Source organism: Prionailurus bengalensis, chromosome A1 (genome assembly GCF_016509475.1).
Source record: "Prionailurus bengalensis isolate Pbe53 chromosome A1, Fcat_Pben_1.1_paternal_pri, whole genome shotgun sequence".
Classification (NCBI taxonomy): Eukaryota; Metazoa; Chordata; class Mammalia; order Carnivora; family Felidae; genus Prionailurus; species Prionailurus bengalensis.
This window is the reverse complement of record NC_057343.1, coordinates 178,174,284-178,199,266: the sequence shown is the minus strand read 5'-3', so window position 1 is coordinate 178,199,266 and position 24,983 is coordinate 178,174,284. Positions and strand designations below refer to the sequence as shown.

At 39.9% G+C, this 24,983-nt stretch overlaps 1 protein-coding gene across 4 annotated transcripts in view; it reads right to left on the bottom strand.

Annotated features, from left to right (window-relative positions):
• Positions 1–4,065: 4,065 nt before the first annotated feature.
• Positions 4,066–24,983, bottom strand: part of UBTD2 (ubiquitin domain containing 2) — a 64,240-nt gene continuing 43,322 nt past the window's right edge. For all 4 annotated transcript variants that reach the window (XM_043595965.1, XM_043595981.1, XM_043595974.1 and 1 more), the window contains one exon: positions 4,066–6,555. In XM_043595965.1, the coding sequence (XP_043451900.1) occupies positions 6,158–6,555 (398 nt within the window). In that variant the 3' untranslated portion in view covers positions 4,066–6,157. The remainder of the gene's footprint in view (positions 6,556–24,983) is intronic.

The window sequence follows — 24,983 nt, the reverse complement described above, 5'->3', positions numbered from 1 at the left end:
TTCGAAGCCTGCTTGGGATTCTCCTTCTCTCCCTCTCTCTCAAAATAAATAAATGTAAAAAAGTAAATAAAAAAATAATAACAGAATAAAAATGTGTATGTAGATGCTTCAATTAAGTTTATTTCCACAGTGAGTTAATCCACTGTGTCCGGTTGGACCAAGTACATTTACGTATTTTTTGGGTGGTGGTTAACACACTATATTCTATGTCATAGTTAGATTAGAATTCCTTGGTCAGCAAAACACGTGTTGTTCAGGGAGCCTAAGCAAAGGGCAGAGCGGCTGCACTTGCAGTGCAGGAGAACGGCAGGCTGGGCTGGGGAGAGGACTACAGTGTCAGCCCCGGAACCCAGCACCACAGGACGGGTTCCTCCACAAACTGTATCAGCTATAAAGAGGAAATCATCTTATGTTTAATTTTTATTTATTTTTGAGAAAAAGTGTGAGTGGGGAAGGGGCAGAGAGAAAGGGAAACAGAGAATCCAAAGTGGGCTCCACGCTGACAGGAGAAAGTCCGATGCGGGGCTCAAGCTCACGAACCGTGAGATCACCACCTGAGCCTAAGTCAGACGCTTAACCAACTGAGCCACCCAGGCGCCGCGAGAGGAAAGAATTTTAGAGGAAGCTAAGCAAAGTGAAATCATTTCTCTTCTACTAGTCCTTAGCCCTCTTGTATTATCACTTGCCTCATGCCAAAGACAGAGACTAGGAAAGGTCAAATCAACTCTGCCAACACCTGCCAAAATGGGGCTACCTTCATGAACACCCTTCACAGAGCCAGAGAGCAGAAATCACAGGAGGCCAGTTACTGCAAGGGAGGTTATCAGCCACACTCTTCTTTCTTTTCTGTAAATAAAAATGTTAAATCATAACATTTGAAAGTTGGAGGCAGACACAGATATATTTGCTAATTATGTAGTTCAATTAGACCATTAAAAAAGTATAGTCTTAAAAACCATGAAAAGGGGCACCTGAGTGGCTCAGTCAGTTAAGTGTCGGACTCTTGATTCCCGCTCAAGTCATGATTTCAGTCGTGTGGGGCTCTTGCATTGGGTATGGAGACTGCTTGAGATTCTCTCTCTCTCTCTGCCCCTGCCCAGCTTGTGCTCTCTGTAATTAATAAACAAATAAGCAAGCAAATAAATAAATAAATAGGTGCCTGGGTGGCCAGTTAAGCAACTTTTTTTTAAACGTTTATTTATTTTTGAGAGAGAGAGGATGAGCAGGGGAGGGGCAGAGAGAGAAGGAGACAGAGGATCTGAAGTAGGCTCCTCACCAAGAGGGGAGAGCCCAATGTGGGGCTTGAACTCACAAACCACAAGGTCATGACTTGAGTTTAAGTCAGATGCTTAAATGACCGAGCCACCCAGGCAACTGACTTTTTTTTTTTTTCCAACGTTTATTTATTTTTGGGACAGAGAGAGACAGAGCATGAACGGGGGAGGGGCAGAGAGAGAGGGAGACACAGAATCGGAAACAGGCTCCAGGCTCTGAGCCATCAGCCCAGAGCCTGATGCGGGGCTCGAACTCACGAACCGCGAGATCGTGACCTGGCTGAAGTCGGAGGCTTAACTGACTGCGCCACCCAGGCGCCCCCCCAAGCAACTGACTTTTGATATCAGCTCTGGTCATGATTTCATGGTTCGTGGGATCGAGCCTGGTGTCAGGTTCTGCACTGTGTGTGGAGCTGGCTTAGGATTCCCCCTCCCTCTCTCTCTGCCCCCCGCGCCCCACTCATGCACATACACACTCTAACAAACTTAAAAAGCCATAAAATAAGAGTGATTTTTCCCACATCAATGGGAAAAAGAACAATGAAAATTATTCAGTAAGTAGTATCAGGAAAAGTGGGATTAACTAGCTACCTACAAAAACAAAGAAATAAATCTGGGCAGCTACTATATTCCTTGCACCAAAATAATTCCAGATAATGAAACCATAAAACATATTAAAAACATAAGAAAAAAACTTTTATAATCCAGGTAAGACCTTTTGAAGTAAAGAAGAAAACCCAGAAGCCATAAAACACAAGACTGATAGATCCAACCAAGGAAAACTTCAAATTTGTGCATGGTAAATTACCCAAACCCAAAACAAATGGTAATACAGGCTAGAAAATGACTAATTCCCTTAATATTTACAAATCAAGAGGATAAGGACCAAAATGCACCAGAAATATGAGCAAACAATTTGCAGGGGGAAAAAAAAAGGCCTAGAGTAAAATGCTAAACTTCAAAGAAAATATACAAAGTAGGACCACAGGACACAGATTTTCGCTTAGATTGTCAAAGATCGAAATGTTGGTTAGGGTATATAGGAAAACAAAAGCAGTCATATTGCTCTAGTGTTAAACTGGTAAAATCTACTTGGAGGGCAACTGTGCTTCTACTCTCTAAATGTACAGACTCTTCGATCTAGCAATTCTCTCTTCAGGAGTGCATTCTATAGACATAGACACCAAGACATAACTATAGAGAAGGACATTTCACGGCAGCATGGTTTACAGCAGCAAGATTGCAAATAGCCAAACTGACCGAATTTAGTCTGAAATAACTGGTACCCCAGACAGAATAAGAGGGATGATGCAGATCCAAGATTCATCACTTTAAAGAGTAATCAAGGTGCAGAATAGTATATGTATTTATGCATATTTACAGAAAAAACAGGGTAGGGTGGGTGAATGTATTCAAGGTACACCAGAACAGTGGTTCTAACGGTGTGAATCTCAACCAGCAACAATAGCACCTGGGAATGTTCAGAAAACCAAATTACTGTGGCCCCACTCAGAACTAATGTGGAACTCGCAAGAGAAAAGTCCAGCAATGTGTTTTAATATGCCTTCTAGGTAATTCTAAAATTTTTTTTTTAATGTTTTTATTTATTTTTGAGACAGAGAGAGACAGAGCATGAACAGGGGAGGGGCAGAGAGAGAGGGAGACACAGAATCTGAAACAGGCTCCAGGCTCCGAGCTGTCAGCACAGAGCCTGACGCGGGGCTCAAACTCACGGACCGTAAGATCATGACCTGAGCTGAAGTCGGAAGCCCAACCGACCGAGCCACCCAGGCACCCTGCCTTCTAGGTAATCCTGATGCATGCTCAAGTTGAGGAACTGCTGTGATAGAACATCTTTAAAGATACCCAGAAGAGTGGTAAGAGTTGTTATATCTAGGGAATGGATAGATTACTTTGGTATGTTTGGATTTCCCCTCCACGTGTATTTATCACCTTTTTTGAATAAAAGATTAATTGGGGTGCCTGGTATTAGGGGCACCTGGGTGGCCCGGTTGGTTAAGCATAGGACTTTAGCTCAGGTCATGATCTTATGGTTCATGGGTTTGAGCCCCGTGTCGGGTTCTGTGCTGACAGCTCAGAGCCTGGAGCCTGCTTCAGATTCTGTGTCTCCCTCTCTCTCTGCTCCTCCCATGGTTGTGCTCTGTCTCTCTCAAAAATAAATAAACATTAAAAAATTAAAAAATAAAATAATTATCAAAACCTGCCACTTTGATGCAAACGGGTAAGAAAGTTCAGTTTCTAGAAAACGGAATTATGAGTTCTGAATTATGACTCAAAAAAACAAAACCAAACAAAAAAACAAAACAAAAAAACAGCAGCAGCAGCTGGGGCGCCTGGGTGGCTCAGTTGAGTATCTGACTCTTGATTTTGACTCAGGTCACAATCCCAGGGTTATGGAAACGAGCCATGTGTCAGGCTCTGCTACTCTGCACTGAGCATGGAGGCTGCTTAAGATTCTCTCTCTTTGCCCTTCTCCCCTACTCACACTCTAGCTCTAAAAGAGAGGAAAAAAAAAAAGAAAGAAAGAAAGAAAAAAACACAATAGCCTACTTTAGACCAAGATTTCAACGGGAAAGATAAAGCATATCTATAAATGACCATGTATGGTTTGGCACAGCAGAGCCAAAGTCTGGTGATAATGAACTTGTTATTTATTGAGGTAAGGTTTTTCAAAAGAAGAAAAACCTTCTTAGAGGTTTCATTAGAATGAGGCAGATTACCCTTCTGTAGAGAATAACAAAAACCCAGAATAAAAGCCAAGACAAAGAGAAAAATTGAACTTTTTTTTTTTTTAAAAAAGCACAAAAACCCTACATACTAAAATTGTACACATCAAGTATTGGTCCAATCTTATATCAATCTATTTACATTAAACAGCACCATGGTTTTCTCATCCAGGTTAGTTAAACATGCCCAGAAAATTGTTATGCAAAGTATATTTTCCTTTAAAACAAAATAAATTCTTGAGAGCTCAAATTCTAAACAAACAAGAAAACTTCTTACCAACCATAGATTATTGATGATATCACCCAATGTAACTTAAGAAAAATAGGTTTGAACACTTTTCCAGTTGTCTGACTTTGAGAGATGTTGCTATTAGTCAATGTGGCACACAAATGACAACGAAACTCTTCGATGACAGGGCATTACAGTCAAATACCCTCAAACCTCTACCTTCAAATATCAAAATACTCCTTCGGAATGAACGCTGCTATCGTCTCTTGAATTTAGATTCAATTATTAGCAATCCTAAATTAAATGTAGCCACAATCTTTAAGATGATTGCATAAAGAAAGGGAAGTAAAGCTCTCAGAAACAGAAGTTACAATTACAGATATTATATCTAATCAGGCTACAGGAAATTTAATGCCATTTTAAACTTTACATTTAATTAGCAGTTTCATTTTGCCATTAAAATTAATAATAATAGTGCTTCTCATCCAAATAGGTGTGGAGGTCTGATCATTTTCCAGGGAGAGCAGTATAAGCACCTTCCTGCCTCTACCTTGCCATCTCACCGAGGCTCGGGGCTACAGTGATTATGGGATAGCCCCCTTCTCATTTGTGGAACTTCGAAAAGGCTCCAAATTAAATATAACCCTTGGCAGCTTTATTCCAGTCATAGTATGAGAGAATCAGGCGCTCTCATCAGATTTTTTTGTCTTCTCATCTAATCTGCAGATGGTTCTTAACTGGACTCTTTGCTAGGAAAGATGAGAGAGGAAAATTGTCATCCACCACAAGTAGAGGTAACAGTGGACTGGAAAGCACTAACATATAAAGCAATATTTCATCATTTGGTCTCACTGCTGATGTTTAAGCGATGTCCGTAAACATACTAGTAAATTAGGAGTTGAAATTTTCTCTTAAAGACTGAAAATAGGCACAATTCTCCCAGGCACAGATACAATGGGTTTTCCTTACACCATTCCTGCAGAGTGGGGGAGAAGAGAGAATTTACCTTATTATCTTATAGTGGGAACACTTGCCCTTGATTCCTTGCATTCCCTGGCCCAGTGCATTTGGGGGAACATGCTGAAAAGTCCCAAGCACAGTAGGTAGATGAATTGAAGGTATTACATTGTAGTGACCTTCTAAGCCTGGATATAAAAACAGCTTCATCATAGAGACATTTCAAAATATCTATGCAGCAAATGGACAAGTGACTTTTCAAGTGAGTATCAGCTGAAAATCAGAGATCTGACCGCACTAAATTATTGCCTAGTGTTCCAGAAGGGTGCCTGCCACCAATGTGTTGGAAGGCACCAAAATTTAGTGTGAATGTAAATAAGGAGCTCAAGATATGGGGATGGGGAAAGCAATACTAAAACACAATTTGCCAGTCTCTACTCCTTTATGGCTAAATACTATTGAGCAAAGAATCAAGACCAGAATAGAAGTGAACCTTGAATACTGCTCTTTTCAGTTTCCATTTTAAAAAGCTCAAGTTTTATAACTGTTATTGATGATTTCTTGAACCTATTTTTTTTTTTGATTCTGTATTCACAAGGTGCTTGGTGCTGTTCTTCATGGACATAACATTCTATTTACAGTCCAAATTGTTTAAATACAGTCATTACATTGTTGTTGGCTATTTTAAAATAAATGGTTATCTATTTTTTAACTGCCTTACAAATTAGAAACTGTAATTACATGAGTCTCAAAGGCTGGCTCTTTGTGTTTTATTAATTATTTTTGTTGGTCTCCATCACAGATGGAATTTTTCACTGGTAATTCCTCAGAACTAAATCCATTCATACGGAATTCAGAGCAGTGAAAATAAATTTCACGCCATAGAGTAGGAAATGACAACAACAATAAAAAGGGGCGGGAGGGATCTGGGGACCAGCCAATAGGACCAATCAGTTCTCCACTGGTGTTGGGTTTTGCAAAGGCTGGCTCATTATAACCTGTACAACATAGTCCTTTGGGATCTTCAGCTCTTCCAACTTCATTTTGTCGGTGAGAGGTCTGCCAGAAAAGAACCATCGCTGACTACTCGGTTCCACTCCTTCTGCTGCATGTAGCCTCCTCTTCATGTGGTATACCGTGTCTGTGCTGCGGACCACAAGTTTGAGGTCTTTGCCTGTGGAAAGGCGCAAACGGAGCTGACATTCGTATCCAGAATTAGGTGGTGGCTCAGGAATATCCAGAGTCTCTATGTCGCTCTTTTCCTCGATCATGTTGATTGGTGGTGCCAAGCAATAGACTGGAAGCTGGTATCTGTTTCCCAGTTCATCATAGCACTCTGTAAGTGCACCTTCAAAAAGAGAAGATATGGGTAAGAGTTTCAGCTCAATGAATGCATTTTTATTTATACCCTGCAAAATGCTCAAGCCTCTTGCTAGCTTGCCACTGTAGAGGAGAAAAAATATATAAGGCCAATCACTGCCAGCTGCTCATCAAAGATCATCATGAAGGCCCATGGCCAATTATTTGGTCTTAACCTTACCTTAACCAGGACCCTAGGGGCGCCTGGGTGGCGCAGTCGGTTAAGCGTCCGACTTCAGCCAGGTCACGATCTCGCGGTCCGTGAGTTCGAGCCCCACGTCAGGCTCTGGGCTGATGGCTCAGAGCCTGGAGCCTGTTTCCGATTCTGTGTCTCCCTCTCTCTGCCCCTCCCCCGTTCATGCTCTCTCTCTGTCCCAAAAATAAATAAACATTGAAAAAAAAAAAAAAAAAAAAAGGACCCTAGCCCCTTACCCTCACGTTTTCTAAGCCATTTCGTACCTAATTCACACTTTCATTAAAAGAGGATAAAGGAAAAGAGGGGCACCTGGGTTGCTCAGTCGGTTAGGCATCCAACTCTTGATTTCAGCTCAGGTCATGATCTCACCATTTGTAAGATCGAGCCCTGCATCAAGCTCCTTGCTGACAGCATGGAACCTGCTTGGGGTTCTCCCTCTCCGTCTCTCTCTTTGCCCCTCCTCCACTGGTGCTTGCTTTCTCGCTCTCAAAATAAATAAACTTAAAAAAAAAGGTAAAGGAAAAAAAAAAGCACACAGAATCCAAATTTACTAATATTATTAGTGTTTGGATCAAGTTAAGGGGATATTCAAATTGTGCTGGGATATCTTTTAAAGAAATAAATCAGCAACCTTAACAACAACCAAAAAAGCAAAAAACAGATCTCTAAACCCAATTCACCCCAACACAGTGTTCCAGAGCAGTTCCCTCAGTGCCTCAACTTCCTAAATACTTAGCCAAAAGTCCTTCGTCAAAGACACCACAAACTGGAGATGATGAGCTTACCAGCTGCTCTGGCTCCTGGCTTATAGATGAACCTCATTTGCACAATCACCACAAAAATGACTGAGGGGTTTTATTTAACCCCAATTAGTTAATCTGTTACAGAGAAGTTATGGGTTGAAAAGGAAGAACAAAAGGGGTAAGAAGTTTATAACCAGATAGCTCAGGGGAGAGAAAAAAAATCACTTATGGTTTAGAAGGAGGTATTAATGGCTGATTTCTTTATAAAGCATAAATTGCATTATAATTACCAGGACTTCCCCTGGGAAGCTTGAAAGAATACATAATGAATGTCTTCTTACAAGGTTATTCATATCACGTCCTTTGTTCAAACTAGAACATTAATGTCAGCTGATTATCAATTTGGATAAAAAATAAAAACATCTACCATATTCAAAACACTCACACAGGCTAATGAGAATGGGGTTGGGACACTGAGAAATACTTATTAATGAACAAATCAGTCAATGAACTGAACTTTGTGGCCACTATCAATAGGCTGAAAATATAAGGCATCCAAAATGAGACTGGAACAGTCACCAGCCCACCATGGCTTCTGTCTTCTAAATTACATGAAAACGGGCTGGGGTGAGAATTCAGTCACCAAGCATAACACACGTGAATCTCCCCTTTCCTCTGTGTTTAAATTTTTTTTTTAATGTTTATTTATTTTTGACAGAAAGAGAGAGAGAGACAGAGCATGAGCGGGGGAGGGGCAGAGAGAGAGGGAGACACAGAATCCGAAGCAGGCTCCAGGCTCTGAGCTGTCAGCACAGAGCCCGACGCAGGGCTCGAACTCACGGACCTCGAGATCGTGACCTGAGCCGAAGTCGGATGCTCAAGTGACTGAGCCACCCAAGTGCCCCTGTGTTTAAAGATATCATTCAGCCTCTGTGTTGTTCACTAATTAATGCGAATGCTAGGACATTGCAGAAACGGATACACTTCAAGCACAGTTGCAGTACCAACGCTATTTATAAATAATGGTAGAGTCAGTTGTGCAAACTTCACTATTTATATTGCCTAGTCCTGAGGCAAAGAAATTTACTAGTGTCTTCCAGCTGGGCTGGCCACCAGGAGAACTAAGAGAGAGAACATGGAGAGTTCACTAAAGACCCATCACCTCTATTAAGGAAACACCTCAGATATATATCCCACTGATATTGCTGGGGGGGGGGGGGGGCGGTCAGTATGGTCAGCCTAAGTACCAGAGCATATCTACATAATTGTTCTGCTAGAAAAACATTCTTTTACAGAAGCACCATTCCAAATCATTACCTTCGAAATCTAGAGACCAAGATGAAACTCCCAGCCTTGCTATTAACTAGCTGTGCAACCTTAAGCAATATTCTTTAACCTGAAATACGCTTCTCACTCAGCAAAATGAGGCAGGAGAAAATCTCTAAAGTGGTTTCCAGGTTTGCATGTGCTGCTTTGTCGTCAGTGCCATGACAGATATAAAATAGCAGGTCTGCAAACAAAAGCAGTCAAATGGCAAGCAAATCATGTCCAGACTGAAAGACAGCTCTTTAGAAAAGGACTAGAGATGTCATAGCAGCTTTTGTACATTGCTACAACAGGAGTGCATGCCAATCTCAAAACAAACATACAATCAAATAGGTACTTTGGCTCTTTTTACATCTGAATGCCCCTATGCCATAGATAGCAGGCTTCTCTCTCTCTTTTTTTAAACGTTTATTTATTTTTGATAGAGAGAGAGAGACAGAGCATGAGTGGGGGAGGGGCAGAGAGAGGGGGAGACACAGAATCCGAAGCAGGTTCCAGGCTCCGAGCTGTCAGTACAGAGTCTGATGTGGGGCTTGAACTCACTCACGGACAGCGAGATCATGACCTGAGCCGAAGTCGGATGCTCAACCAACTGGGCCACCCAGGCGCCCCTTCTCTCTTTTTCTTAAAACTAATTTCAGGGGCACTTGGGTGGCACAGTCAGTTGAGCGTCCGACTCTTGGTCTCAGCTCAGGTCGTGATCTCATGGTTTGTGGGTTCAAGTCCCAAATTGGGCTCTGCACTGATGGCATGGAGCCTGCTTGGGATTCTGTCTCTCCTTCTCTCTGCCCCTTCTCTGCTTGTGTCAGTTTGGTCAAAGTAAATAAATAAACTTAAAAAAACAAAATTAAAAAAACAAAATTAAAAAACAAAATGCTAATTTCAGGCATCTTCTGCCAATTCATTCACTCATTTCTCTCCCTCCCCCACCTTTTTAAGATAATATCATAAAGGAAGAGATTTTATTTATTCATTTATTTTTAAAGTATACTCTACCCCCAACGTGGGGCTCAGATTCACAGTCCTAAGATCAAGAGTTGCATGCTTTATTGACTGAGCCAGCCAGGTGCCCCTGGAATGCAGTCTTCCCTTCTGCCCTTCAGCCCAACAAGTCAGAAATTCAGTTTTCAGACTTAAATCAGTGAGAATAAAAATTCCATGGAAGTGATGCCAGTAGATGGCATATCTTCTTATTCTAGCTCAGGCAGCACTCATGTCTATGATGCTGGAAATAAGCTATCCAGACTTCGTATTGCTTAGCTTCCATATTTTAATATTTTGGGAAAGGTAACTTGCATTTCGTTAACATGAAGTTTTCTGATTTAACTCTTTTCCTCACTTTTGTCAAATTATAATCTGAGTTACAAACATGCTCTAAACAACTAAACAGGGGAAGTCAGATATGATTTTGTTACACTTTAAGCTATAGTTTTATTGGTTATTTTCTCCCCAAATATCTGGGATCATAAGTTATCATTAAAAACAATCATTGCTGACAATATATATAGCCCACAGCTGAATATTACCCCAGAATTACCTGCTCAGAGCAGAATGCCTTCTCTGTAGGCCCAGAGTTTTGAACAATACACTCCCAATCCTCCATTGTTTATTAGCCCTAAATCTCTACACTAAAGACACAATGCTCTAATAGTGATCTCTAACACACCTTTGTAGGACTTCACAAGGACTACTAGAAAAGAATCTTCACAGTCCACAGAGTTGTTGCAGGTACATTTACTAAACATGTGGAAGAGTGTAAGACCCTAGGGAGAAAAGGTTACAAGAGAGCCAACATTGTCCTAGATCCCCAGAAACTTCTAATTGAGGTAAGCAGATACAGCAAACCCACCAGAGATTTTAAGTATAAATTGACATTTGAAAATCAAACAAAAGCTGAGACATCACACAACAGAAGAGTGGCTAAAGTTAACAGAGCAAAGGAGGAGAAATTCTGAAGAAAGAGTGTGTTCTGGGCAGGACATGGAAAGGGCATCTCAAGAAATAGGAACGATAAGAAAACAAGAATTAGTACAAGGTAAGCAGGAAATAGCAAGTGATTTTGCTAAGGTAGAACAGAGAATCGATGATGTGAAATGACTAGATAGACAGAAACAGTGGCAACCTGATAGAAAGATTTGGGACTTTAGACTTCATAATGTAGGAAGTAACCGGAGGTGGCTGATACAGTACATGAGTTATTCATCCAGCAGATACTGAGTGGCTGTTACATGCCAAGCAATGTTCCAGGTGCTAGGGTTAGGCTAGTGAACAACAAAAGGCTGAAGGCTATTTTATCATTTGTATAAAGAGACAATGCCTGGTATCAGGGGGACCTGCTGAAATGACTGCCTGACTACAGCAATGGAAAGAATTGGATCTGAGAGAATATGGTCACTGGCAAGACCTATCGAGTGGTTATGGATGATGGAAAAGAAAAAGGAAAGAATCACCTAAATAGGAAATGAGAGTGACAGAGAATTTAGGGTTACAAGATTTTTTGCTTAGTTTCTTAACTGCTTCAGGTTCAGCGAGATACTTCAACTGAATTATGTGCAGGTAACTGAAAAGGCATACTGGGAAAAGGGTTAAGAGCAGCTTGTAGAGTAATAATCTCAGATGTACAGGTTTGAACATAAAAGCAGACATTCGCTCTAGCTCTAAGTACTTCTCACACATTAACATTTAGTCCTCACAATAGCCCTCTATGGCCAGTCTATTCCACTCATTCCACAAATGAGAAAATTGAAGCCGAGAGAAAGAACTTGTCCAGGGTCAGACACAATAAGTGATAGACTGAAATAATCTGATTCCTGAAGAAGTAAATGTGTAACATAAGGGTAAAACTACAGGGCTGGGTTCCCAAGTGATATGGCTAATGGAAAGAAAGAAATGGACATGGGGGGGGGGAAGGAAGGCAGAGGAAAATTAAAATTTTTTTTAATGTTTGTTTATTTTTGAGAGAGAGTGAGAGAGGGAGACAGAGTGTGAATAGGAGAGGGGCAGAAAGAGAAGGAGACACAGAATTCGAAGTAGGCTCCAGGCTCTGAGCTGTTAGCACAGAGTCCGAACACAGGGCTCGAACTCATGGACCGCGAGATCATGACCTGAGCTGAAGTCAAACGCTCAACCGACTGAGCCACTCAGGTGCCCCATGAAGAGGAAACTTTTAGAGGGATGAAGAGTCAAACATGAATCACAAGGAGCAAGAAGCCAACAGTCCAAATGCAGCCCACCAACACAACTGCCAATGATATGAACAATATAAGATCCAAGAAGGAACTGGAAGATGAGGCAAAAGAAAACGGTGACTAAATTTCAGTGCTGTGAGGCCACCAAATGTAGTGACAAAATAGACCTATTATTGTCACTGTCTCACCTACCATATGTGAGGAATGTATGAACAACAGGGCAAAGTTGTAAGATGGAGAGTTTTCCTTAAAGAAAGCCTGTACGTTTAAACACAAGAAGGAAATAACCACTTTGAATGTCAATAATGTAGGCATTTTTTTACCTTTCTAAAATCACTTTTAGCTATGTTTGCATTTGCAATTTCTAGGTTTTTACTCACTGCCCACTGGACCCTGAGGGTATGGTTCATTTAGCAAATTCACTAGTTCTAAAGAAGTTCTGGTCAGGCTTGCTTACACTGCTCACCAAGCAGTCTCAGTGCAAGGATGCTCCTGTCTTTTTTCCCTTCTCCTCACAAACCTATCATAGGCTTCAAGTCCTAGGAGGGACAGATGGCCACCAGGATAGACAACTGCCAGGGTATCACCTCCCCAGGTCAGGAAGCCCTGAAATCTCCCCATGATAGAAAGAAAGCTGCCAAGGCTCCACCTTGTGTCCTAATGTCATACATATTTTCTCAAGTTTTTATTTACCTTCTGTCTAGATGACTTGTGCAGATATTCTCTTTCCCTCGGTCAACTGTTTTCTATGGTTATTTTATGAAGTATTTTAAAATACTTCACAAGAAAATTAAAAAGATAAAACTAGATTATATGCCAAATAATAAGAATAGCTTTACTAAATGCCAGAACTCTTTCTCAAGCAATGTTTCAGGTTAAAAAAAAGAGGCCTTTTTCAGCCTTTCATTCAAAGGCCTCACTGCTTATCCCTCTATGCTCACTCCTATAAGACTGCATGCAGTCAGTCTTAATGTTTTTACTACCTGAGACTCACATAGCAACATGAACAAATTTTTGTTTTTTTGATTTTTTTAATGTTTGAGAGACAGAGAGAGAGAGAGAGAGAGAGCGTGCGTGCAGGGAAGAGGCAGACAGAGAGGGGGATGGAGCATCCAAAGCAGGCTCTGAGCTGTCACCATAGAGCCCAATGCAGGGCTTGAACTTACGAACTGTGAGATCATGACCTAAGCTGAAGTCAGACACACTTAACTGACTGAGCCACCCAGGTGCCCCTACATGAACAAATTTGTAAAAGTTAAAAATAAATTTTTACATTAGGCAACTTCTGGAGATACGAAAGGTTATCTTGTGATGATGGTTTCATGGTGTATACATGCCAAAGCTGATCAAGTTGTACGCTTGGGGCGCCTGGGTGGCTTAGTTGGTTAAGCATCCGACTTCGGCTCAGGTCATGATCTTACAGTCTGTGAATTCAAGCTCTGCAACGGGCTCGGTGCTGACAGCTCAGAGCCTGGAGTCTGCTTCGGATTCTGTGTCTCCCTCTCTCTCTGTCCCTCCCCTGCTCATGCTCTGTCTCTCAAAAATAAACATTAAAAAAATTTTAAAAACATGTGCTGTTAGTATACTTCAATATACCTCAATACAGTTGAAATTTTAATATTCAAAATACACTGACAATCTGATATAGAAAACTGTCCTCCCAAAATTAACTAAGTGGGTAATGTCCTGGAACTACAAGGCTTTTGTCACATTGGGGGTCTCTTCCAAAGCTTGTAGAAATACTGTCTTTATTCTGAACTTCTCTTTTCTTTCTTTCTCTTTCTTTCTTTCTTTCTTTCTTTCTTTCTTTCTTTCTTTCTTTCTTTCTTTCTTTCTCTTTCCTTCCTTCCTTCCTTCCTTCCTTCCTTCCTTCCTTCCTTCCTTCCTTTCCTTCCTCTTTCCCTTCCTTCCTTCCTTCCTTCCTTTCCTTCCTTCCTTTTTTTTCCCTGATTTCTCTTTTCTAACTGACCCAAAAGGCACAAACTCTTTTTCAACAAATGTGACTTCTTATGGCAAAGGAAGGCCTAATGAAGTTGGATAGAAGCACGGAAATAACAGAAAGACTGTACAGGAACAAAACAGTGGGTTCATCCTATGATTTGGGAAGCCTACTGTCAAGTCTAATGGAGGACCAGAAGACTGGAGGAGAAGTAGTGAATCTGATGCAAGGAGTAGCAGCTTTGGAGTTGATCATACTCAAATTTTAATTTAGAGACTAATTTTGGATATATTCAGTCTGTTTCCCCAAGGACTATAGTATCTACTCTCAGAACTGTCGTAAGGATTAAATAATAAAACTCATGCAAAATTGCCTAATACATATAATAAACCCATTGAAAACAATAATGTTGGTTCCCTTCTCACACAAGTTTTAAATCTCAGAACCAGATTTACAGGGGAGAGCTCACTCACAGCAGCATCACAAAGCATCAAACTTTCACAGAGTTGAGTCCAATGCGTTATGCCTCATGGGGTCCTCTACAAACCTGAATCGCAATGTCAAAAGGACCATCAAAATTACCCTTCATTCAAATATGAGTGGTCTTTTAGGACTAACTAATGTCAAGCTCTCATGCAAACAACACTTTCCTGGGAATTATATTAAGCTTATATCTGGCAGTCAAACACTAGGAGATGCTACCAAGTTAGCTATTAAGACGGTAGCATTCAGAAGCACCAAGTCTAATATGGAACCTGCTTGGGATTCGGTCTCTCCCTCTCTCTCTGTCTTCTAGCAAGCATGTGAAAGGTGGCTTAGCTTGTGTACATTGCTCAAGCCATCTGATAGTTAAACCATGATTAAGAGCTTGTGCAACATTTTGTCACATATTTAAGGGGACAATGATCTTCAGAGAAGCCTACTGACACAGGGACAATCTTTTACCTCCGCTATTTCAAGGCCTTTGTCACTCTAATTGAAAAAAAAGGGGGGGAGGTGACAGAAACAGAAGAATGGTTAAGTTTACATTTTATTTTATTTTTTAAATTTATTTTTATTTATCTTGAGAGAGAGAGAGAGAGCAAGCAGGGGAGGGGCAGAGAGAGAGGGAGAGACAGAATCCCAAGCAGTCTCCGAGCCACAAACCGTGAGATCATGACCTGAGCTGAAATCAAGTCGGATGCTTAACCAACTGAGCCACCCATAACACCCCAGGTAAGTTTACATTTTATAACTCCAAATCATTTTTGTTTCTTCGAGGATAGAATGGAAATCATTAATTAATATATTAATATACTATTAACTTATGGTTAGTCATTCAACAGATCCTATATTAATTTCCTGTTTCATTTCTAAACACAATAGTCTGGAGAAAATCCTCTGTCTCCATGTATGTGTAATGTCTTCATGCTTTCATTCTTAAGCTTTATGTTGATGACAAATTTATCAATTAAGCTTATTAAAAGACAAATTCTGGGACACCTGGGTGGCTCAATTGGTTAAGCATCTGACTTTGGCTCAGGTCATGATCTGTTTGTGAGTTCGAGCCCCACATCAGGCTCTCTGCTGTCAGCACAGAGCCTCCTTCAAGCTCCTCTGTCCCCCTCTCTTTCTGTCCCTCCCCTGCTTGCAGTGTCTCTCTCTCAAAATAAACATTAAAAAAAAAAAAAAAGGCAGAGGGAGAAAGTGAGCGAATCTCAAGCAGGCTCCATGCTCATCGTGGAGCCCAGCACAGGGCTCAACCCCATGACCTGAGCTGTAATCAAGAGTCAGACACAATCAACTGAGCCACCTAGGCACCTCTATAGGGACCTTTAAATAACCCAGAATTCATGCACTGCTTCTTTTTTTATTTAAGTTTATTTATTTTGAGAGAGAGAGAGAAAACGCGAGCAGGGGAGGGGCAGGAAGAGAGGAGAGAACAAGAATGCCAAGTAGGCTCCACACTGCTATCGCAGAGCCTGATGTGGAGCTCAAACTCACATACTATGAGATCATGACCTCAGCTGAAGTCAACTGACTTCAGCTTAAACCAACTGACCCACTCTGGCGCCCATGATCTGCTTCCTAACGGGACTCTCACTTAAGGGAAACAGAAACAAGGCCTACACATATGCATCCTGCCTACCCATGTCTTGAGAATCCACTTGTTTCTCTTTAGTGTTAATAGAAGTATACCGTTGGGGGGGGGGGGTTGTATTTGTTTTTTTCTAAAGATTTTAAGTGATCTCTACACCCAACATGGGGCTTGAATCCACAATCCCAAGATCAAGAGTCACAGGCTCCACTGACTGAGTCAGTCAGGTGCCCTGGTTTCAAAGTATTCTATCTAGTGTGGGAGAGATTAAAAATGGAATTAACATTGAAGATTACTTGTGTGGTCACTCAACAAAAAACAGAGATGAAATGACTTGATGGTGTTATTCAATTGCTTTGTTACTGTTAAATCCAGGACTTGAGTTCAAATCCCAATTTCAATTCCATGACTTCTAACTTGGAAAAAGGACACCTCTCTGTGTTTCATTTTCCTCATCTTTTAAAACGGGGGTTGTTGTAGGTGATTATTATAGGCATGAGGATTATATAACATCAGTTCAAACCATCAGGAGTTATTAGTATTTTATTACTCTTGATTCTCAGTCCAGGTGTTCTTTTCATCATGTTGGCTCCCTCTACATAGAAATGCTCTATTTAAGCTACTTATAAGTGCCTTGACGTTTAAAAACTTACATTGCATTATACATAGTTTGATCTATTCACATTTGATATATTTTGAGATAAGACCAGGAAAAAGGAAAAAAAAAATTTCTGGGCAACCTGTATTTTGAAGGTGATTTTAAAAAGTTTTTAAAGAATTACCCTTTTCTACCTCCCATATCCCTAAGCATGAAAAAGGACAAAAGAAATGGACCTTGAAAAGCATAACTGAACACCTGCCAATGTTTAGTCACAAGAATAATAAAGTTGGAGTTAAGTCTATAAGTAAGAGAAAAGTGCATGTTTGAATAACAGTGAGCAGCTACTCCTTTTATACAAGAAAGGTTAAGAGGGGAGCTTTTACATTTGAATTGGAAGGAAGATGGAAACCATACTAACTGTAGATGCTAAAGAACCCTTTCTAAAAAATTAGAAGGTAGGAAGAAGGAGTAGCCAATTTTAAAAATCATTTTAATCTTCTAAATAATTCTAAAAAGCATTAAATGCTCATCTTTATAAAACAGATACTGTTTCTGAAACAAACTATGAGCCAGATTCTGTGAAAAATAAGAATTAACAACCACTTTTTAAAAAATATGTTATTTTTTGGGTGCCTGGGTGGCTCAGTTAAGCAAGTGACTCCTGATTTCAGCTCAGGTGATGATCTCATGCTTCATGGGTTCAAGCCCCACTTTGGTCTCTGTGATGACAGCACAAGCCTGCTTAGGATTCATTCATTCATTCTCTCTCCTCCTCCTCCTCCTCCTCCTCCTCCTCCCTCCCTCCCTCCCTCCCTCCCTCCCTCTCTTTCTCTCTCCCCTGCTTGCGCACTGTTCTCTTTCTCTTTAAATAGATAAACTTTAAAAAATAATAAAATAAAGGGCGCCTGAGTGGCTCAGTTGGTTAAGTGTCCGACTTTGACTCAGGTCATGATCTCACAGCTCGTTGAGTTCAAGCCCCATGTCGGACTCTGCACTGACAGGTTGGAGCCTGGAGCCTGCTTTATTCAGATTTGCTGACTCCCTCTCTCTCTGCCCCTCCCCAGCTTGTGCTCTCTCTCGCTCAAAAATAAATAAATAAACATAATAATAATAATAAATAATTTTATTTTTAATTAATCTCTACACCCAATGTGGGGCTCAACTCACAACCCCAAGATCAAGAGTCACACATTCTACCAACTGGCAGGCATCTCACACCTTAAAAAAACAAAAACAAAAGGAAAAACCTGTTTATGCTAATTTGGGTAAGCCATTCAATCTGTAACCTAGTTTTAGTGGCAAAATACTGTGTTAGGAATGTTTTTATGATTTTTAGGTAATGCCAAAATAGCTATCAGTTAGAAAAAGGAGATATTCTTTAAGAAATTTAGGACCATAAGTAAAAAATGTTGTGTAAATCATGAAAAATAAAGCTCTGGGGTGCCTGGGTGGCTCAGTCAGTTCAGCATCCAACTTCGGCTCAGGTAATGATTTCGTGGCTCGTGGTTTGAGCCCCGCGTTAGGTTCTGTGCTGACAGCTCAGAGCCTGGAGCCTGCTTGGGATTCTAGGTCTCCTCTCTCTGCCTCTCCTCACTCGTGCTCCGTCTCTCTCTCAAGAATAAATACACATTAAAAAAAAAAAATTAAAAATAAATAAATAAATAAATCTCTTAAAGTATAGAAGGCTACAGAAAAGAGATGCCAGATACGAGAATCACTAGGAAGATTTTTCCACAATATACATGTCCATATCATCCTCAATCTGAGTCACAATTTGCAGAGTGAAAATATATGCATACATATAATATTCCCAGGTAGTTATGACACCAGCCGCCCTCTTAACTCTCCCTACTGCCATTTGAGAGTAATGAACTAAAGACACCACTGATATTAATAAAGGGAGATCATAAGGAAGCACGGAATTATTTTGCACTTGGACAAGGCAAAATATAATGAATATGACCTGCAGACTGGAACTGAGACAAGGACAGAATCATTCAAGGAACCACTATAAGAAAATAAGGGAGGAAACATGGGGTAGAGGCAATGGGTGGTGGGATGTGTTTTGGTTGTTTCTTTCAAGAACAACTCAGGAAAAAAGATAGTTATTTTATAGGAACAAAAGCCATTGAGAAATACATAATTTTTGTGCACATAACACTGATATTCAACACAATTTAAACCAATAAGTGTATAATCCTTGCTTATTTTGTACACACAAAATCTAAAATAACAGACAAGGGGCGCCTGGGTGGCGCAGTTGGTTGAGCGTCCGACTTCAGCCAGGTCACGATCTCGCGGTCCGTGAGTTCGAGCCCCGCGTCAGGCTCTGGGCTGATGGCTCAGAGCCTGGAGCCTGTTTCCGATTCTGTGTCTCCCTCTCTCTCTGCCCCTCCCCCGTTCATGCTCTGTCTCTCTCTGTCCCAAAAATAAATAAACGTTGGAAAAAAAAAAATTAAAAAAAAAAATAACATTTACAAAGACATTTCCATATAGTTTTCAAACGTTGAAGAATTTTTTATAATATTTATATTGGGAAGATAATATGAATAGGTTGAGATAATAAGATTATGGAAAGAGAAGACAGAGAGGATGAGATGAAAACAAGATAGAGAGATTTGACTGAAAGAATCTTAGAAAGGAGTGTATGGCCTAAGAGCTCTTCAGATTATCAATCTAAGTATTGTTCAATACTCTTATGGTAATACTAACAGATGTAGATGAAAGGGATAGGGATGGCCCAGATATGGGATGATACTAAACTATGTCCTCAATGTTTAGGTGTCTAATAAACCTGTAGCTATTGAGTTAACACAACCTCCAAATTCGATTAGGCATATGCCCATGGGCAATCTCCTAAAAGCCAGAAAAGGATGTTATCAGTAGATAATATATCCAGAAAAATGAACAAACTCTATAATTAAAGATTTGGTACAACAAATTTACTTGTTAATGTCAGAGTTCAAGAAACACAACCGTTACCTTCCTAAAGAAGGAAGAAAGGTGGTCACAGATACACAACCTAACCTTACACCTTAAGGGCTGGAAAAAGAACAGCAAATAAAACCCCAAACCAACAGAACACAGGAAGCAATAAAGATTAGAGCAGAAATCAATGCCATTGAAACCAACAAACCAACAGAACAGATCAACGAAACCAGAAGCTGGTTCTTTGAAAGAATTAACAAAATTGATAAACCCCTAGCCAGTTTGATCAAAAAGAAAAAGGAAAAGACCCAAAACAGTAGAACAGATCAACGAAACGAGAAGCTGGTTCTTTGAAAGAATTAACAAAATTGATGAACGCTAGCCAGTTTGATCAAAAAGAAAAAGGAGGGGCGCCTGGGTGGCGCAGTCGGTTAAGCGTCCGACTTCAGCCAGGTCACGATCTCGCGGTCCGTGAGTTCGAGCCCCGCGTCAGGCTCTGGGCTGATGGCTCAGAGCCTGGAGCCTGTTTCCGGTTCTGTGTCTCCCTCTCTCTCTGCCCCTCGCCCGTTCATGCTCTGTCTCTCTCTGTCCCCAAAATAAATAAACGTTGAAAAAAAAAAAATTAAAAAAAAAAAAAAAAAAAAAAAGAAAAAGGAAAGGACCCAAATAAATAAAATCAAGAATGAAAGAGGACAGATCACAACCAACACAACAGAAATACAAACAATAATAAGAGATTATGAGCAATTATATGCCAATAAAATGGGCAATCTGGAAGAAATGGACAAATTCCTAGTAACATATAAACTACCAAAACTGAAACAGGAAGAAATAGAACATTTGAACAGACCCATAACTGGTAAAGAAATCGACTTAGTAATCAAAAATCTCCCAAAAAACAAGAGTTCAGGGCCAGATGGCTTTCCAGGGGAATTCTACCAAACATTTAAGGAAGAGTTAACACCTAATCTCTTGAAGCTGTTCCAAGAAATAGAAATGGAAGGAAGACTTCCAAACTCTTTCTATGAAGCCAGCATTACCTTGATTCCAAAACCAGACAAAGACCCCACTAAAAAGGAGAACTATAGAACAATTTCCCTGATGAACACGGGCGCAAAAATCCTCAACAAGATACTGGCCAATCGGATCCAAAAATACATTAAAAAAATTATTTACCACTACCAAATGGGATTTATATGTGGGATGCAGGGCTGGTTCAATATCTGGAAAACAACCAATGTGATTCATAACATCAGTAAAAGAAAGGACAAGAACCACATGATCCTCTCCATAGATGCAGAGAAAGCATTTGACAAAATATAGCATCCTTTCTTAATAAAAACCCTCAAGAAAGTAGGGACAGTAGGATCATACCTCAAGATCATAAAGACCATATATGAAAGACCCACCACTACTATCATTCTCAGTGGGGAAAAACTGAGAGCTTTCCCCCTAAGGTCAGGAATAAGACAGGGATGCCCACTCTCACCACTGTTATTTAACACAGTATTGGAAGTCTTAGCCTCAGCAATCAGACAACACAAAGAAATAAAAGACATCCAAATCGACCAGGAGGAGGTCAAACTTTCACTCTTCGCAGATGACATGATACTCTATATGAAAACCCAAAAGGTTCTACCAAAAAATTGCTAGAACTGATCCATGAATTCAGCCAAGTTGCAGGATATAAAATCAATGCACAGAAACTGGTTGCATTCCTATACACCAATAATGAAGCAATAGAAAGAGAAACCAAGGAATTGATCCCATTTACAATTGCACCAAAACCATAAAATACCTAGGAATAAATCTAACCAAAGAGGTAAAAAATCTAGACACTGAAAACTATAGAAAGCTTATGAAAGAAATTGAAGAAGACACAAAAAAATGGAAAAGTATTATTTCATGCTCCTGGATAGGAAGAACAAATGTTGTTAAAATGTCAATACTACCCAAAGCAATCTACATATTCAATGCAATACCTATATCAAAATAACACCAGCATTCTTCACAGAGCTAGAACAAACAATCCTAAAATTTGTATGGAACCTGAAACGACCCTGAATAGCCAAAGCAATCTTGAAAAAGAAAACCAAAGCAGGAGGCACCACGATCCTGGACTTCAAGCTGTATTACAAAGCTGTAATCATCAAGACAGTATGGTACTGGTACAAAAACAGACACTCACATCAATGGAACAGAATAGAGAACCCAGAAACCCACAAACGTATGGCCAACTTATCTTTGATAAAGCAGGAAAGAATATCCAATGGAATAAAGACAATCTCTTCAGCAAATGGTGCTGGGAAAACTGGACAGCAACATGCAGACGAATGAACCTAGACCACTTTATGACACCATACACAAAAATAAACTCAAATGGATGAGAGACCTAAACTTAAGACAGGAAGTCATCAAAAGCCTAGAGGAGAAAGCAGGTAAAGACTCTTTGTCTTGGCTGCAGTAACTTCTTACTCAACACATCTCCAGAGGCAAGAGAAACCAAAGCAAAAATGAACTACTGGGGCCTCATCAAAATAAAAAGGGAAGGAAACAATCAGCAAAGCTAAAAGGCAACCGACAGAATGGGACAAGATATTTGCAAACGACATACCAGATAAAGGGTTAGTATCCAAAATCTCTAGAGAACTTACCAACTCAACATTCAAAAATAAATAACCCAGTGAAGAAATGGGCAAAACACATGAATAGACACTTCTCCAAAGAAGACATCCAGATGGTCAACTGGCACATGAAAAAATGCTCAACATCACTCATCATCCGGGAAATACAAATTAAAACCACACTGAGATACCACCTCATACCTGTCAGAATGGCTAACATTAACAACTCAGTCAACAATAGATGATTTTAGGATGCGGAGAAAGAGGATCTCTTTTGCACTGCTGGTAGGAATGCAAACTGGTGCAGCCACTCTGAAAAACAGTATGGAGGATCCTCAAAAAATTAAAACGTAGAACTACCCTATGACCCAGCAATTGCACTACGAAATATTTATCCAAGGGATACAGGTATGCCATTTTGAAGGGACACATGCACCCCAATGTTTATAGCAGCACTATCAACAATAGCCAAAGTATGGAAAGATCCCAAATATCCACTGATGGATGAATGGATAAAGATGTGGTACATACATACAATGGAGTATTACTCAGGAATCATAATGAAATCTTGCCATTTGCAACTATGTGGATGGAACTAGAGGGTATTATGCTAAGCGAGATTAGTCAGAGAAAGACAAATATCTGACTTCACTCATATAAGGACTTTACGATACAAAACAGATGAACTTAAGGGAAGGGAAGCAAATATAATATAAAAACGGGGAGGGGGACAAAACATAAGAAACTCATATATAGAGAATAGAGAGTTGCTGGAGGGGTTGTTGGAGGGAGAATGGGCTAAATGGGTAAGGGGCTTAACGAATGAATCTACTCCTGAAATCATTGTTGCACCATGTGCTAACTAACTTGGTTATAAATTATAAAAAATAAATAAATTTAAAAAATTAAAAAAAAAAAGAAGTACAACCATTAGCACTACTATTTATCAAATGTTTTCTGGACTATGGTAAGTAATTTATAGGTGTTATCACATTTAATCAACACAACCACCCTATGAGGTAGGTAGTTATAATCCATATTTTACAAACGAGAACACTTAAACTTAAATTTTAGCAACACCACTGAGTACTTCTAGGTAAAATCATGTAGCTAAATAGCTAAGTTATAAACTAATGGTGAGTTAGAGCACACGACAGAACACAATTCAAAAGTCCACCCAAGAAAGACTGTTAAGTTTCAGATATGAGCAAGGAAATTCAGTCAAGGGTACCAATGACAGTAATACCCAGAAAGTTATTTTAGACATTTGAACAAGGAAAGATCAAACATCAGTTTGATTCCTTCATACTAAAGCAGAGAATAAGCAAAGAGATCTGAGCCCATATCCAATAAAATAATGCATAGGCCCTTGCCTTACATAAAACAGAGCTACTTTGTCTCCATGAACCTGTAAACAGGCCATAATGTATAGAACACAATCAGATATTCCTATAGATAACTATGATAAGTACAAAGTAAGGGAAGTCAAAGTTCTAAGGTTCTGGGTCTCAGGCTTATTCTACATTAAGGCAATCACAGATAAACAATTATTCTTTCCCACCCCCAATCCCCTACTCCCAACTTGCAAACCTATGCAAACAATAAATAAATACTGCTCTAAAAATATAGGCTATAAGTATTAAAAACAGAAGGAATGTAAAAAGTAATTATAAAGGAAGACTCTTTCCTTTATATAAAGCTAGCTTTTTTTTTTTTTTTTTTTTTTTAAAGTAGGCTTCACGCCCAGCACAGAGCCCAACACAGGACTTCAACTCACAAACTATACATTAAGACCTGAGCTGAGTTCAAGAGTCAGATGCTTACCCAACTGAGCCACCCAGGTGCCCATAAAGTTAGTATCTGAAGACAAGATATAGAACTGAAAGACGTAACAGAGCAAGATTATGTCCACCACCCCAATTATTATAAGAGGTAAAGAATTTAGAGGGTATTCATGAAAATCAGGACTAAAGAGTCATACTGAAATGACATTCAATTAAACATTTTTTAAATGTAGGAAGGATAATTTTTCCATCTGTGCAGAAAAAGTAATCTATATATAGTAGGTGCTCAATAAATGTTATTAACACAAGCCTATGCTAATAAGCTTTCATAATGAAGAACAGGACAGCTATGGAATATGTATTTAAAATTTTTTTTTAATTTATTATTAAAAAAATTTTTTTTTAATGTTTATTTTTTAGAGAGACAGAGACAGAGTGTGAGCAACAGTGGGGCAGAGAGAGAGGGAGACACAGAATCTGAAGTAGGCTCCAGGCTCTGAGCTGCCAGCACAGAGCCGGATGTGGGGCTCGAACTCACAAACCATGAGATCATGACCTGAGCTGAAGTTGGATGCTTAACCTACCAAGCCACCCAGGCGCCCCTAAATTTATTATTTTTGAGAGAGAGAGAGAGAGAGAGAGAGAGAGAGAGAGAGAGAGAGAGAGAATGCACAAATGAGTGAGGAAGGGGTAGAGAGAGAGGCGGGGGGCGGGGATAGAGGATCCGAAGCAGGCTCTGTGGTGACAGCAAAGAGCCCAATGTGGGGCTCGAACTCACAAACCGTGAGATCATGACCTGGGCCAAAGTCGGACACTTAATAGACTGAGGCATCCAGGTGCCCCTGGAATATGTATTTTTAAAAGTTTCTTGGAAGCACTGTTAGTTCAGAAAATTAACAGAGATTTGGAAAACTGGGAAGGATACTATCTTTATTAAAGTTAAAATACCTTTATTTGAAAAGGAGTCAAAGGACATAAAGCAGATGATTAAACAGTGAAAAGCAGTGTTCT